The following is a 17,115-nucleotide window of genomic DNA, read 5'->3' as shown; positions in this document are numbered from 1 at the left end:
TTCAGCCCCCAACTAAAACCTCTCCAGCGCATCATCAAAGATCTACAACCTATCCTGAAAGATGATCCCTCACTCTCACAGATCTTGGGAGACAGACCTGTCCTCGCTTACAGACAACCCCCCAACCTGAAGATGTGTACTCACCACATCTCTGAACAAAAACACTGACCCAGGAACCTATCCTTGCAACAAAGCCCGACGCCAACTCTGTCCACAGATCTATTCAAGTGACATCATCATAGGACCTAATCACATCAGCCATGCCATCAGGGGCTCGTTCACCTGCACATCTAACAATGTGATATATGCCATCATGTACCAGCAATGCCCCTCTGCCATGTACATTGGCCAAACCGGACAGTCTCTACGCAAAAGAATTAATGGACACAAATCTGACATCAGGAATCATAACATTCAAAAACCAGTAAGAGAACACTTTAACCTGTCTGGTCATTCAATGACAGACCTGCGGGTGGCAATTTTGCAACAGAAAAGCTTCAAAAACAGACTCCAATGAGAAACTGCTGAACTTCAATTGATATGCAAACTAGATACAATCAACTTAGGCTTGAATAAAGACTGGGAATGGCTGAGCCATTACAAATATTGAATCTATCTCCCCATGTAAGTATTCTCACACTTACTATCAAACTGTCTGTACTGGGCTATCTTGATTATCACTTCAAAAGTTTTTTTTCCCCTTTTATTTAATTGGCCTTTCAGAGTTGGTAAGACAACTCCCACCTTTTCGTGCTCTCTATATGTGTATATATATATCTCCTCAATATATGTTCCATTCTATGCATCCGAAGAAGTGGGCTGTAGCCCACGAAAGCTTATGCTCAAATAAATTTGTTAGTCTCTAAGGTGCCACAAGTACTCCTGTTAGTTTTCTGTAGTTTCACCAGCACTATATAATTTTGAGAAGTGGGGTAGAAGATTAATGACCTTAAAATCAAAAAAGAATCCTACAAGATGTGGAAACATGGACAAATTACTAAAGATAACTACAAAAGAATAGCGCAAGCATGTAAGGATAAAATCAGAAAGGTTAAGGCTCAAAATGAACTATGCATAACAAGGGACATAAGGAAATAAGAAGAGTTTCTGTATATACATTAGCAGCAAGAGAAAGCCAAAGGAAAGTGTACGTCCACTCCTAAGCGGAGAAGGAGAGCTAACAATAGATGACACCAAGAAGGCTGAGTTGTTTAATGCCTATTTTGCTTCAATCTTCAGTAAAAAGAGTAATGATGACCAGATACTCGACATAATTAATATTAACAACAAGGGGGAAGGAACACAAGCCAGAATAGGGGAAAACAGATTAAAGAATATTTAGATAAGTTAGATATATTCAATTTGGCAGACAAAATTCACCCCAGAGTACTTAAGGAACTAGCTGAAAGCAATCTTGGAAATATCTTTGAAATTACCTTCAAAAACTCATGAAAGATGGGTGAGGTCCCAATGGACCGGAGAAGGGTAAATATAGTACCTACCTTTAAAACAGGGAACAAACACAACCTGGGAAGTTATAGACAAATCAGCCTAACTTTAATACCTGGAAAGATACTGGAACAAATTATTGAGCAATCAATTTGTAAACACCTATAGGATAATACATTATAAGTAGTAGTCCACACAGATTTGCGAAGAACAAATCATGCCAAACCAACCTAATTTTCTATTGGACAGGATTACAGGCTTAGTGGGGGTGGGGGGGAGGAGTTGTAGATGTGAGACATCTTGATTTTACTAAGGCTTTCAACCCAGTCTCACAGGACATTCTCATCAGCAAACGAGGTAAATGTCGTTTAGATGAAAATACTATAAGATGTGTGCTTAACTGGTTGAAAGCCCATACTCAAAAAGAGTAGTTATCAATGGTTTGCTGTCAGACTGGTAGGAGTTTCTTCCAGGGTCCCACAGGTGTCTGTTGCTATTTCATATAATCATTAGTGACTTGGAAAATATACTTATAAAATTTGTGGATGACACCAAACCGGGAGGGTTGCAAGCACACTGGAGGACAAGATTTGAATTCAAAATGACTTAAAAATTGGAGAACTGGTCTGAAATCAACAAGATGAAATTAAATAAAGATAAGTGAAGTATTTTGCAAACTTAACTTTCCTGCTTAAGTACTACAAGATAAACAATAAGAAGAACAGGAGGACTTGTGGCACCTTAGAGACTAACAAATTTATTAGAGCATAAGCTTTCGTGGACTACAGCCCACTTCTTCGGATGCATATAGAATGGAACATATATTGAGGAGATATATATACACACATACAGAGAGCATAAACAGGTGGGAGTTGTCTTACCACCTCTGAGAGGCCAATTAATTAAGAGAAAAAAAACTTTTGAAGTGATAGTATCACTTCAAAAGTTTTTTTTCTCTTAATTAATTGGCCTCTCAGAGGTGGTAAGACAACTCCCACCTGTTTATGCTCTCTGTATGTGTGTATATATATCTCCTCAATATATGTTCCATTCTATATGCATCCGAAGAAGTGGGCTGTAGTCCACGAAAGCTTATGCTCTAATAAATTTGTTAGTCTCTAAGGTGCCACAAGTCCTCCTGTTCTTCTTTTTGCGGATACAGACTAACACGGCTGCTACTCTGAAACCTTTCAAGATAAACAATGCATATGTGAAAAAATCCTTTAATGGTACTCTGCTTGAGATTGCTAACATGGTTTTTTGCTGCCAAGGAGCATAGCTCTTGAAGCATCATTAGGTTCATCGGTATAGCTTCGGGCTGTTGTTCATAAAAGCCTTTCCCTCTCATGTGAACCAGAACCTCTTCTATGGCTCCCACCTGAAGGAGGGATTGGACTTCTTGTTCCAACAGGTGCTCGTGAGAAGGGTCACTGAAGAGGGACTGAGAGAGGGGGCAGGAAGGAAGGATAGATAAAAATTGGATGGTATAACCCAGTTCTATCATCTTGAGGACCCAGCGGTCCAACGTGATCTGAGTCCAGGCATCCAAGAACTGGGAAATGTGTTTGGAAAAGAATGGGGTAGCTGGATCTGACGCAGGGGGAATAGCAGTGCCAACCTCAAGCATCTTGTCAAAACGAGTTTTTTGATGATCCCGAGTGTCCAGGTCCGGGTTGAGTGGAACCTGCCGAAGAAGACGAGGGAGGAGGTCTGCATCTAGTTTTTCCCCCTATGTTGGTCCTGCCTAGGAGGTGGACAGAAGTAGCAACTTGTCTGTTGTGGCTTGTACTGCTTTCTTGACCCTGCCAGCACAAAGTCCCAGGGATTTCAAGGCTGCTTTTGAGTCCTTGAGGCCGTGCATACCGTCCATTTGCTCCAAAAAGAGCAATGTTCCCTCAAACAGGAGGTCCTGAATAGTTTGTTGCACCTTGTTAGGTAGCCCTGAGGACTGCAACCACGAACTTCTCCGCACTGTCACCGCAGTGGTCACTGATCTAGCCTGTATGGAGTCTTATGGGAGAAAGTCCTTGAATTTCATCATTTATTCCCAAATATTAAAATCATAACAACCCAGCAAGAGTCACTGTGCGGAGTTGAAAGTCCCCCGTGGAAAATGCCTTCTATCTAAATAGGCCAGTTCCTTTGGTTCCTTTGACTTAGGCGTAGGAGCCGTCTGTCCCTGGTAGTCCCTCTCATTGGTGACCACAACATCCAGGGATCCTGGGGGAGGGTGAGAAAAAAGGAATTTGTACCCCTTGCCTGGTACAAAATACTTGTGCTCTGTGTGCTTTGCTATCTGAGGGAGAGAGGCAGGGGTTTGCCACAGTGCCTTGATTGGTTCCATGATGGCAACAGAAAGTTACATATAAAACAAAATCAGTATATGCTTTCTAGACATTAAACTTAACAGGCTAACTTTCTGCCTAAAGAAGTTTCTCTCACGTTAAAAGTCTTTTACAGTGCTTCCAAACAGGGAGGTTGGGATCTGGTTATCATGAATGTGATGACACTCCCTGATTACTTCCTCAGGTGCAGGATAAAGAGGTGTCTTTTTGCCTTACCCTTACATTCCCCAAAGTCATTGTTTGTCCCCAGAGTTAAGACGACCCCCCCCCCATGGTTTATTCCCTGCTGTGCTGTCTCCAGGAGGACTTCATATCCTCATGTTGACTTTGTATGCTAACAGGGCTTGGCTTCCATTGTGTTGACATATGATGTTTAATTTACACATGAACCAAGATAGAAAGGTGAATATACATCCTTTGTTTTGCAAAAACCCCTTTGTCAACTCTGCCTTGGATACAGACTTTAAAACGTATTTTCAATACATCCACACAACTCCTTAAATATCATCCGTACATACATCTCACAACCATTATGAGGATCAGTATGACAAACTTTTATTAGAGACTTCACATGACATAATTTATGGATAAATACCATGAAAGCAGTGTGCTAGCTGTAGTGAATTTGTCAGGCCTGTTAGGAATTGCTGTTACAGAACTTTGAACCTTTTGACAGCTGGCACCAATGGGCCTCTGGATCACAAGTTTGGAATGCAACAATACAAAATGAAATTGTTGGAAATTTATTTTCAGAGGACCTCTCATACCGAGTTTATGCAACTTCAAGATGTGAACAATTTTTATATGACAATAAAAAATGTTGAAAAATTGAAAGTTCATATGCAGACATGAAATATTTTAAAATGTATTAATATAGCACACTGTGCAATGTGCTGTGTGCGTTGATACAACAGCCAGAGATTTTCTAACAGGTCTGTAGATGCAAGCTACACCACGTTCATTGTGAAGAATTAATTTTTCCCTCAAAGAAAATTCAAGCTTACTTGAAAAAAACTGAAGTCTAATTTCTTTAAACATATGTAACCCTTCTGCCCATCTAAGTTGGCAGCAACAAGGGCCGGGTTCTGTATCTAGGGGTTCCGTTTCAATAACACAATGCAAAACCGGCTCGAGCCCCCACCCAGTGACCTGGGACAATTACATACCACCCCCTGGGCACCTCTAAGAGGCAATACTTCCCCTCTCGCAAGCACGGAGTCTGAGTGTAACAGAAAATGTTTAATAACATGAGGTAAACAACATCAGCATTAAATTGGAAAAACACCACAACTAGAGTTCTTAGACCAAACCATGAGCGAAGACCCACCCCAGCAAATTGGGCCGTGTCCTCTCTCGTTGGTTCTTGAAACCAGCGACCCAAGAATCACCAAAGTCCCAAAAGTCCACCAATCCCAAAGTCTCTTGGGTCCAGCAACCCAAGAATCACAAAAGTCCGACAACCCCCCAAAGTCTCTGTCCATGATCAGTGCAGCCCCAGAGTTCAAAAAGGGGGGGGGGGGTGAGCAGGGTGTTAAGGGGCACCTTACGTGATCCGAGGCCAACCGGCTGCTTCTCCGTGGGGTTCCACTGCAGCCTTCACCACGAACTGCTCCACTCCACCCGCAGTCCCACTCCTGCCGTCCCACGAACTGCTCTGGCAGCTGCTCCGCTCACCGACCTGTGAGCCACGCCGCTCTGCTCCGCTCCGCTCACCGACCTGTGAGCCACGCCGCTCTGCTCCGCTCACCGACCTGTGAGCCGCTCCGCTCCGCTCCAGCCGTCCCTTGGGCCGCTCCCACAAGGCTCTGCTCTGCTAGCTGCTCCTCCAGCCGCTCCGCTCCGCTCACCCAAGTTAGCTTAGCATATAGCTTCAGGCTCCCCCACTAGTTAACACAGCCTCAGTGATCTCAGCTCTTAAATAGCTTTAGCTCTTTTGTGATTTCAGCTCTTAGTGATTTCAGCTAGTAGTAGGGGAGCCCCAGTGCTGGTGCAGTATTGGCCCAAAGCGAACTCAGCTCAGCAGTCTGTAACTAGACTCCTAAGGGAATCAAAGTTAGCTCTGACATTCAACAGTGGAGAGAGGAGGTAGTGCAATTGGTATTTCAACCCCCTCAGGGAGGGGGCCATACCATCAGGTACAAATACCTGTCCCCATCCTCTCTCAATTCACTGGGTTTTGTAACCCATGCCCCTTGACAAGCAAATGCTACTTAGGTAATGGTGAATGACTCACTCAGTCCTTCTGTCATACAACAGTTCCACTGGCCTTGATTCACAGAATCAGGGTAACAAAACTTTATTCTTCCTGCCCCAATAACAGAGAAACTGGGGATCCCACACCAGCCAAAGTAACCACTTTGAGTTGCTGTGGTTTCATGCCAGGCGAGTGGGTGTGCCTATGCAAACAAGATCAGCCCCTGGAGTTCTTTTCCACACTCGCCATAATTCACCACCAGATGTCAGGGTAGAGCTCATCCTGACTCTGCTTACATCCTCCCCCCAGCCGAAAATTTGTCGTCCCGACAAATCACACTCCCTATTATAACAACTCACTGGTTCCCTCCAAAGGGCCTCAGATAGCCCACTTTAGCTTCCACAAGCCTGTGTGCTAAACATATTGGTTCCTCACTAGTTACCCCAGGTGCATCATAAGTCAACCGTTTTACTGGTCTTATTACCCTGTCTCGTCTATTGAGAATCTCTGTTGCCATGGTGGGCGGGACAGCCTCTTGACCGATGGATGGAGAGGTTTCCTTTGAGGGTCCCTCGGCTACTGGCATAGGCCCCTGCATTTCTATTTCTAACAGTGGAGGGTCCAAGGTGCCCAGGACATCCTCCACCTGTATGTGTCCACTGTCCAATAACCTGGGTGTGTCATCACATGGGGGTCCCACCAGTGGCTCAGGGGTGTCAGGAATGGGCCTAAATACTTCTGCCATGGGGTTTAGGGTGGAAGAAGAGGAGCTCTCTTTTGATTCAGCCGATCGAGACTGAAATCTTGTCTCCATCCCAGGATACACCATGGTTGTGTCTTCCTCCTCAGACTCACTCTCAGATGTGCTGCATGGGGGTAGGTTAGCTGCAGGGGGCTGGCTGTCCATGTTGGAGGGCAGCTTTGGTCCAGCACCTTCGTTCTGCCCGGTTGCCTTGTTGTGGCCCATCTCATAAGGGGTGCCTACCAGTTCTCCCACAGGGAGCAAAAGGTTTCTATGCACTGTCTTTGTCTGCCCTGGACCCTCTTCAGGTTTGATCTTGTAGACCGGCAGGTCTCCTAGCTTTTCCATCACCAAGTAAGGTATTGCCTTCCATCTGTCGGCTATCTTGTGTTTGCCAGCAATACCCAAATTTCGCAGCAGAACTCTGTCCCCCGGCTGGAGTTCTTGCAGACGTACCCTAGCATCATATCGATGTTTGTTGCGGTCGGCGTTCTTCCGAGCCGCAGATGTAGCTAAGTGATAAGCATCTCGCAGCTTTTCTCTCAGTCGGGATACATATTGCTGATGAGTTTCATAGCTATCTCCATCCTCTGATACACCAAAGCACAGGTCTATGGGTAATCTTGGTTCTCGTCCAAACATTAAGAGATATGGGGTGACTCCTGTAGCATCATTCTTTGTGGCATTGTAGGCGTGCACCAGATATGCAACATGTTGGCTCCAGGTTGCTTTCTGCTCTGGTCGCAAAGTCCCCAACATATCTAATAGGGTTCGGTTGAACCTCTCTGGCTGAGGATCACCTTGCGGGTGATAAGGCGTTGTTCTAGACTTCTTAATTCCCACTATCCTCAGCACCTCCTTCAGAAGATGACTCTCAAAGTCCCGCCCCTGATCCGAGTGTATCCGGGCTGGAAATCCATAAACTGAGAAATATTTCTCCCACAGTACTCGAGCAACAGTGGTGGCCCTCTGATCACGCGTGGGATATGCCTGCGCATATCGTGTATAATGGTCAGTCACTACTAGAATGTTCCCAATATTCCTCTTGTCGACTTCTAAAGACAAGAAATCGATGCATACCAGTTCCAAAGGTTTGGTGCTGGTGATGTTCTTGAGATATGCAGCCCTCGTGGGCAGAGTTTTCCTTTGAACACATCGAGCGCAAGTCTCACATTTCCTACGAACATCTTCAGCCATCCGGGGCCAATAAAATCTACTACGAAGAAGTTCCAGGGTCCTCTCCATCCCTAAATGTCCAAAGTCATCATGCAGGGCCCTCATGGCCAGGGCTCTGTACTCTTTTGGCAGCACTAGCTGTGCTCGTTGCTTTTGTAAAGGGTCTGTGGTCACTCGATGTAGCACTCCCTGAATCAGTTTTAGTTTGGTCCATTCTCTCAATAGTAGTTTACCCTCCGGGTTAGGTGGGACAACCACAGCTGGGCTTCGCCCCTCCCTTTTGGCAAGTAGTGTATCACGAATGCCAATATCTTGCAGCTGGGCTTCCTGCCAGTCAGCCGCATTGAGCATGGGCAAAGGAGATTGGTCCAACGCAATATAGTTCACTGAAGCAGAAGGCACGCATTCAGGGGGCAGGCCCAAAGCTTCTGCAGCACATCCAAGAAGACTCTCATGGGACTCTGGCTCCCGGCGACTCACACTGCAAATAGCCCTCACTCCATCTGTGGGTATCACAGCAACTCCTGGTGCCTGTGGACGCCTGGACAATGCATCTGCATCTACATTGCTTCTCCCTGATCGGTATTGAATGCTGAAGTCATAGCTAGCCAAAGCGGCCACCCATCTTTGCCCTGTAGCATCCAGCTTAGCACTTGTTAACACATAGGTCAGTGGGTTGTTGTCTGTCCACACCTGGAACTGAGCACCATATAAGTAGTCTCGAAATTTCTCAGTGATGGCCCATTTCAAGGCCAAGAACTCCAGCTTGTGGGTGGGATAGCGAGTTTCACTATCAGACAGTCCTCGGCTGGCAAAGGCTACAGGTTTACGTCTTCCTTCCACTTCCTGGTAAAGTACTGCTCCCAGACCCTCCAAACTGGCATCAGTATGCAGGATAAATGGCTTGCTTGGGTCAGCAAAGACTAGGACTGGAGCATGAGTTAGGCAAGTAATGATTTCTCGAAAAGCCCTTTCACATCTCTCATCCCACCGTGGCCCAAATGGTTCGAAGGGGCCATAGTGTCTCTGCACAGGAGGCTTTGGGGACCTTCCCTTATTCTTGGTCTTAGATTTGTTCCTGCTGGACTGGTATCCCCTGGTAAGATCATTCAGAGGTTTTACAATCGTAGCATAGTTTTTCACAAATCTGCGATAGTAGCCACTAAACCCAAGAAAGGTCTTGAGTTCTCTGTAGTTACTTGGACATGGCCATGTAGTGAGGGCTTCTATTTTATCGGGATCAGTACTCACACCCTCTTGGGACACGATGTGACCCACATACTTCACTGAGGTCCTGCAGAACTGGCATTTGTCAATTGAAAGCTTCACACCATAATCCTCTAACCTATCAAGCACTTTAAGAAGTCTTTCTTCATGCTCCTCCAAGGTTCTTCCAAACACTATCAGGTCATCCAAATAAACTAACACTTGCAGTAAATTCATGTCTCCCACAACTTTCTCCATTAGACGTTGAAATGTGGCAGGTGCTCCAGAGATCCCTTGGGGCATGCGTTCAAACTGATAAAACCCTAATGGGCAGATGAAGGCTGTCTTCTCCTTATCTGCTTCACCCAGAGGGATCTGGTAGTATCCACTCCGAAGATCCAACACAGAGAACCACTGGCTTCCCAGCAAACAGTCTAAGGCATCTTGGACTCGGGGCATTGTGTACTGGTCAACCACAGTACGGCGGTTTAGGGTGCGGTAGTCAATACACATCCGGATTTTCCCATTCTTTTTACGGACCACCACAATGGGTGAGGCATATGGGCTGCGGGACTCTGTAATGATGCCATTCGCAGCCAGCTCCTGAAGATGTTGTCGCACATCTTCCATCTCGGAGAGGGCAATCCTCCTAGATCTCTCCCTGAAAGGTCGAGAGTCATGTAGTCTGATGTTGTGCTCTACTCCTTTTGCACATCCCACATCCCACTCATGCAATGAGAACACCTTGGATCTTTCACAAAGTTTCCTCCTCAGGCGATCTCTCCACTCCTCGGACAACGGTGAATCTCCAAAGTCAAACTTTGCAGGGTCTATTGGCGGAACTTGAGTCTCACACTGGGGTTTTACAATTGATTCAGGCTCAAAGAGATCCGCTATCTTTTGTCCTTGCTTCACAACAACATCTCGACTTGTTTCATTAGCAATCAGTATAGTCACCTTTTCCTGGGCTTCAGCAGGTAGGGTTATGACTCCACTGGGGACCAGCACTCCTTCCGGGAGCTCTCCTTCAACCGGCTGCTCTACCATTGCTAATGCCCCTTTACTGCCTTTCAGCCGAGTACTCATGACAAGCACTTCTTGCTCCGTCCTTGCAGGCACTACTAACGGGGTTGTGCCCATGTACTTCAGCGCCCCAATCGGTAGCTCAGATGTCTCCTTTTTAGCACCCTCAATCTTCCTATAGGCTTCAGCACAAAGCGTATGGATCATCAGGGTATTCAGGTACTGGTCCCCGGCCCGTCGTCTGCAGTAATCCGCGAGCACCTTGAAGAGACTGGAGTTGGTCCCTATCAGCACAGACACATCAGAGGTCCCTTTAGGGTCAGGGCATATTAATGCAGCTGTGTCCACCTCTTCTCTTACCCCAGCAACCTCCTCTGGGAATTCCAGGTGCACTATGACATACCCTTGGTAGGGGTATTCATCCATGCTGAGGCCACACAGACCAACGCCAGTCAGTGGCTGTATAGGCAGGTGCCTAAGCATTTGTTGGTAGAATGACTGAAATATAATAGTCACTTGAGATCCAGTGTCAAGCACGGCTTTACACTCCACCCCTTCAATCTTCACCATGACCTCTGCTCGAGGCCCTATCAGTCCTGCGGGGATCCCAGCTGGACGGTCTTTTCTGGGGGAATCTTCAAATCCTGCAGGCCTGGGTGGTCCCCGTCCCCGGACTCTCTGGCAGCTACCGGATCTCTCCCAACTGATCCTCAGCTTTCCATACACTAAGGAGGAGTTTTCTTCATTATGGCACTTGGCAGCACTGTGTCCATCCTGACCACATCGGTAGCAGAAGAATTGTCCTTTCCCTCTTCGCCCAGATGGGATGGTGGCTCTAAATGCTGACTTCTCCATCGCCACGGTCAGAGGCTCCTTATTCCCGGAAGTCTTAGCTCGGTCAATGGTGCTTTGCAGTTCAGCTATCCGTTCTGTCAGGACCTGCACTTGTTGGGCAAGTTCCTCTGTGGTGCTCACCATCAGTACACTGGCCATTTGCAGTGGTGTTGTGCCGGCTGGCTCCAATGTTTGGGCTTCCCAAAACTCGCTGGCAGCCTGCCTTTCTTCCTCTTCTCTGACCTCCTTTATCAGCTGGGAATAACTTGGGGGATGTTCCCGTCGTTCTCTTAGCCGGAGATGGAGTAGAATCGAGTTCTGATATTGAGCTCCTCTTACAATTTGAGCCAGTCTGGTCCGATCCATCTGTTCAGCAGTCACTGCACCCCTCATGACAGCTCTCTGAAGCAGTCTTTCCAGCCTCTGTATATAGGCTGAAATCTTCTCGCCAATTTGCTGTCGGGAATTAAGGAACTTACAGTAACTGTCTTCAGGGCCCTCTACACTCCCAAAGGTATGATCAAGGGCCTCTAGGCAGTCCTTCACACTGACCCCAGGGTCAATGAGCTTCAGGGTGCGAATCACATCTAATGCTGGGCCACTAAGGCTCTCTATCAGACATCTTCGCTTTTCTGCATCAGGTACAGCCCACTCCTGCAGCATTTCAGTGGTATGCTCCAACCAGGGTTCGAACTCCTCTGCCCCAGCAAATAACCTTAACTCACGACAAGAGTTTGACCTAGCATGGGACAACACAACCTTTTCCAATATTTGCCCCAGTGCTTTTGCCCAATCATTGGGTGAGGCTGTGGCCCCTGAGCTAGAGGCTGCAGGGCCGGGGCCCAACAAACCCGACATATTAGCCATTATACAAACAGTAATTTCCTCAAAATATAACCACAATTGTTTCCCAATGCAGGGGAACACTCAACAGGTGCTTGCGAGGGGTACTGACCCAGGGGATCCCGGACGAGCCCCCAAAAATGTAACCCTTCTGCCCATCTAAGTTGGCAGCAACAAGGGCCGGGTTCTGTATCTAGGGGTTCCGTTTCAATAACACAATGCAAAACCGGCTCGAGCCCCCACCCAGTGACCTGGGACAATTACATACCACCCCCTGGGCACCTCTAAGAGGCAATACTTCCCCTCTCGCAAGCACGGAGTCTGAGTGTAACAGAAAATGTTTAATAACATGAGGTAAACAACATCAGCATTAAATTGGAAAAACACCACAACTAGAGTTCTTAGACCAAACCATGAGCGAAGACCCACCCCAGCAAATTGGGCCGTGTCCTCTCTCGTTGGTTCTTGAAACCAGCGACCCAAGAATCACCAAAGTCCCAAAAGTCCACCAATCCCAAAGTCTCTTGGGTCCAGCAACCCAAGAATCACAAAAGTCCGACAACCCCCCAAAGTCTCTGTCCATGATCAGTGCAGCCCCAGAGTTCAAAAAGGGGGGGGGGTGAGCAGGGTGTTAAGGGGCACCTTACGTGATCCGAGGCCAACCGGCTGCTTCTCCGTGGGGTTCCACTGCAGCCTTCACCACGAACTGCTCCACTCCACCCGCAGTCCCACTCCTGCCGTCCCACGAACTGCTCTGGCAGCTGCTCCGCTCACCGACCTGTGAGCCGCGCCGCGCCGCGCCGCTCCGCTCCGCTCACCGACCTGTGAGCCACGCCGCTCTGCTCCGCTCCGCTCACCGACCTGTGAGCCACGCCGCTCTGCTCCGCTCCGCTCCGCTCACCGACCTGTGAGCCACGCCGCTCTGCTCCGCTCCGCTCCGCTCACCGACCTGTGAGCCACGCCGCTCTGCTCCGCTCACCGACCTGTGAGCCGCTCCGCTCCGCTCCAGCCGTCCCTTGGGCCGCTCCCACAAGGCTCTGCTCTGCTAGCTGCTCCTCCAGCCGCTCCGCTCCGCTCACCCAAGTTAGCTTAGCATATAGCTTCAGGCTCCCCCACTAGTTAACACAGCCTCAGTGATCTCAGCTCTTAAATAGCTTTAGCTCTTTTGTGATTTCAGCTCTTAGTGATTTCAGCTAGTAGTAGGGGAGCCCCAGTGCTGGTGCAGTATTGGCCCAAAGCGAACTCAGCTCAGCAGTCTGTAACTAGACTCCTAAGGGAATCAAAGTTAGCTCTGACATTCAACAGTGGAGAGAGGAGGTAGTGCAATTGGTATTTCAACCCCCTCAGGGAGGGGACCATACCATCAGGTACAAATACCTGTCCCCATCCTCTCTCAATTCACTGGGTTTTGTAACCCATGCCCCTTGACAAGCAAATGCTACTTAGGTAATGGTGAATGACTCACTCAGTCCTTCTGTCATACAACAGTTCCACTGGCCTTGATTCACAGAATCAGGGTAACAAAACTTTATTCTTCCTGCCCCAATAACAGAGAAACTGGGGATCCCACACCAGCCAAAGTAACCACTTTGAGTTGCTGTGGTTTCATGCCAGGCGAGTGGGTGTGCCTATGCAAACAAGATCAGCCCCTGGAGTTCTTTTCCACACTCGCCATAATTCACCACCAGATGTCAGGGTAGAGCTCATCCTGACTCTGCTTACACATAAATTAGTTTCTTTGATGCCACAAGAATAGCAGTGTTCTAGCACATGGACACATTTGAAGGATGCATAATATTTTGGGAACACTCCTTTTAACACAAGATAGAAAATACAAACGATTGCAAACATTCTTCCACTTAAAATTAGGCAGGAAGTGATGATACATAGGTTAACCTATGCCTCTCTTCAATGCATGAAGGATGTAGTGTGAACTCAATTCTAGTGACACCACGACAAAGAATGGCAATTGCACCAAAGTATATATTGAAATGTTAGCATAAAGGAAGGACTATAATGAGAACTACAACCATGTTAAGCTACCTACTGAGCTGTCTGTTTCAGGCCAGGTTTGGCTTCATACAAAAATGGAATGTCTTCAGATATTTCAGGACTGGATGTTGTCATGATAGGCAGTTTAAGTTTTATTTGAAATAAAGTTCAACTCAGGTGTGACAGATAGGCTCAATTCTTTAACCACATATTGTATTTTTGAGCATATACTGTAGCTAACTCCTGCCCACTTTGAGCCTGTCCAGAAGAGAGAACAACACTCCAGCAAGTCTAAGGCTGGCTGAATTAACATGAATAAAATCTCAGTTTGCTTGTTTTCTCTTTTCCTTCCTAGTCTGCCTGAACTATACGTAGCACAGAGCAACAACAAAACAGTTACAGGAGATGTCTCATTAAAATAACTTTTTGAAAGCTTTCATGTTTTCATTTATTTTTATTAACAACAGAGATTTCATAACAAAAAGCCCAAACAGCCACTGGAATAATTGCATTAAGGACAGAATGCTATTCATATAGTGTGTGAAGGTAATGTGTGTGACAGGGAAAAGTTTTTAGTCTATTCAATATGCAGTTAACAGAGCAGACAAACAATATCTGCACCTATGTTAGATCCCCAAAAGTTTTTTTTTTTTAAGAATCCTATATCAACCAAAGCTTTCCCAATATAGTCTCTTACTGCTTTATCTCATAATAAGACCAGATTACTAATGCATAAATTGGCACTTAACTGTATAATGTTATACCATACTTTAAAATAGATTTCAGGAGCAAAGCTATGTATTTTGCTACATTCTCCATTAAGAATAATACGTAAGTTCAAGAACTGTCAAAAAATAAAATCAGATAAACTATTTATTTTGAATCATAGACTTACGTAAGAAAGAAGAGTCTATTTCATTTCACTAAGCCATACAAATCTAAGCATCACATTCAAATCGTAACTCTTAATGCACAAGTTAACTAGAATTACCTTAACAGAAGTTCTTTGGGTAACTTTTTGTTAATGGGGGCTTCATCACTGTTTGAGAAAACCTGAAAAAAGAAATGAAGTACATTATGAAAAAAACACTAGTTCATTAGGCCAAGAAGAAAATTCATGCATTGTCTCGTCTTTTTTTTTTTTAACTCAACAAATCCTGCAAGTTTAGGCAACAGAGCACTATACCTAGTATCTAATAGCCTCCCTTTGACACCATAATTAAGGCTAAGATTTTGTCACGGTTATTTTTAGTAAAAGTCACGGACAGGTCACGGGCAATAAACAAAAATTCATGGAAGTCCATGACCTGTCCCTGACTTTTACTAAAAATAACTGTGACATAATGGGGATGGAAGGGGGTCCAGCACCCATGGCTGCTGTGGCTCTGGGGAGCGGTGGAGTCCCCCCCGCTGACATCTCCAGCCCTGCCGCCTCAGGGCTGAAGCAGAAAACGTCACGGAGGTCTCTGGAAGTCACAGACTCCATGTCTTACGTGACCTCTATTACATAACATTAGCTTTACCCATAACACACACACACACACACTCCCCCACTACTGGGTCTGAATAAGGCTGTGACATCATCTGATTCCATCATGGATTGTTATCCAGATCTCTGAGACCTAGCTAGATAATGCTGCCATCCCAATTTTGGCCCACACAGGCCAGGTTGCTTTGCATGATCTACCCCTCTTATAAAAATGAAGAGGAGTATGATTTTTTTCTGTTCTTGCTTGCAATGTGTACTGGGGAAAACAGCAGACGCAAGTTTATTTAAACATCCATTCCATTTCCTGTGGCTCTGGAGAAAGACACTGTGGGTGTATACAACCTAAAATGTCACACGGAAGATTTCCAGTTCTGAGATGCTGTTGGAGTTATTATGAATTAGTGTCCTTTCAGATATCAGACTGCACATTGATCACGATTCCAGTGGGCCAGCCCCTGCTTCCCAGGAAATGATGGACTCTAGATTTTATTCTCAAGGCTCAGAGCAACTCCTGCAGGGTTGACCATACACTCATCCTCATCTTTGATTATTTCTAACCATCAGGTCATTGCTGTTGGGTGGCTATTTTCAGCTCCTTGCACTGAAACACTATAAACCTCAAATATCAGTGCCTGAGCTGGTTTATTGCTTCAGAAGCGTGGAGATTAAATTTACTTATGTCAGTGTCATTTTTTAGCCGCTAATGTGGTAAGTAGCCCATAACAGACAATCATGTACTAATTTGTACTACAGCAGCATTTAGAAGAACCAAACAAGACTGAGGCCCTATTAGGCTAGGTGTCGTTCATACAGATAGTAAGAAACAATCCTTGCACCGAAGAACTTCATATAAATAGACAGACAGTCAAAGGGTGAGAGAAAGGAAGTATTATTCCTGTTTTACAGATGGGGAACTGAAGCACAGAGAAAACCTGTGGGTAGATCTGAGAACTGAACCCAGATCCCCTGATTTACGGTCTGGGACCTTAACTACACCACCACTTCATAATTCTATATGTGCAAAATTCTTCCAGAAGAACTGTAATACCAAAGGAGAATGAGGCTGAAAGAATGACACTTCTTGTTACGTGGGATAGCACTACCAATTTACATATACGTGCCACTGTTTTATTGTATGCAAACACTGACATTTATATACCCTTTACCTAATAATTCCCCACATGTCCATTAATATGGGCATACACTTGTTATGCGAATGCAGCATGGCATTTAAGTAAATAAGGCATCAGAATAGTAATATATATTTAAAGCAGCTACAACACATGCTCAGTACTTCAGCAATTTTTAATTCTCCATCACTTTCTGTATCAAAAAGCCATGTCATTATTAAAGACATACTACAAATTTGGAGAACTAAGCAATTCCTCTATTAGATCTTAAAAATCTAAAACTGCATTCAAATTACATTTCTGGCAACGCTGCAAGGAAAAAATACTTATGAGATGGATTTTTTTTTTTATTTACAGCTGGACTGACAAATTGTATATCACATTTCAGCCCAATGTGATCTGATATCGCAAACACATTAATCTTCAGGAATCCTGGTTCATAATGGAAAAAATGTTCAACTTTTAGTATTGCACATAAGAAAGTTAATCTCCATGAGTTAACTACACATGAAGTATCCACTTATCTAGTACATCTGTTAATGAAAAGTAAGTCATACCTCAGTCATTCTGTTGCAAAGTTTTCTTTACATAATATGTACTAGGTATTCTTGTGTGCCTCAGTTGCAAACGTCATATCATATAGTATTGTTTTTGTGGATTAAGAATATGTAGCTGAATGAAAATAGACACTT

At 45.4% G+C, this 17,115-nt stretch overlaps 1 protein-coding gene across 11 annotated transcripts in view; it reads right to left on the bottom strand.

Moving 5' to 3' along the window:
- FBXL2 (F-box and leucine rich repeat protein 2) overlaps nt 1-17,115 on the bottom strand; it is a 177,833-nt gene that overhangs the window by 104,085 nt on the left and 56,633 nt on the right. For all 11 annotated transcript variants that reach the window (XR_010599172.1, XR_010599173.1, XM_065587189.1 and 8 more), the window contains exon 2: nt 14,796-14,857. Coding sequence is in view for 5 of the 11 variants with exons in the window: in XM_065587179.1 (XP_065443251.1) it covers nt 14,796-14,857 (62 nt within the window). In the remaining 6 variants the exon portion in view is untranslated. The remainder of the gene's footprint in view (nt 1-14,795; nt 14,858-17,115) is intronic.

This window comes from Chrysemys picta, chromosome 2 (genome assembly GCF_011386835.1).
Source record: "Chrysemys picta bellii isolate R12L10 chromosome 2, ASM1138683v2, whole genome shotgun sequence".
Lineage (NCBI taxonomy): Eukaryota > Metazoa > Chordata > Testudines > Emydidae > Chrysemys > Chrysemys picta.
Note: the sequence above shows the minus strand (reverse complement) of the source record. Positions and strands in the feature narration are given on the sequence as shown.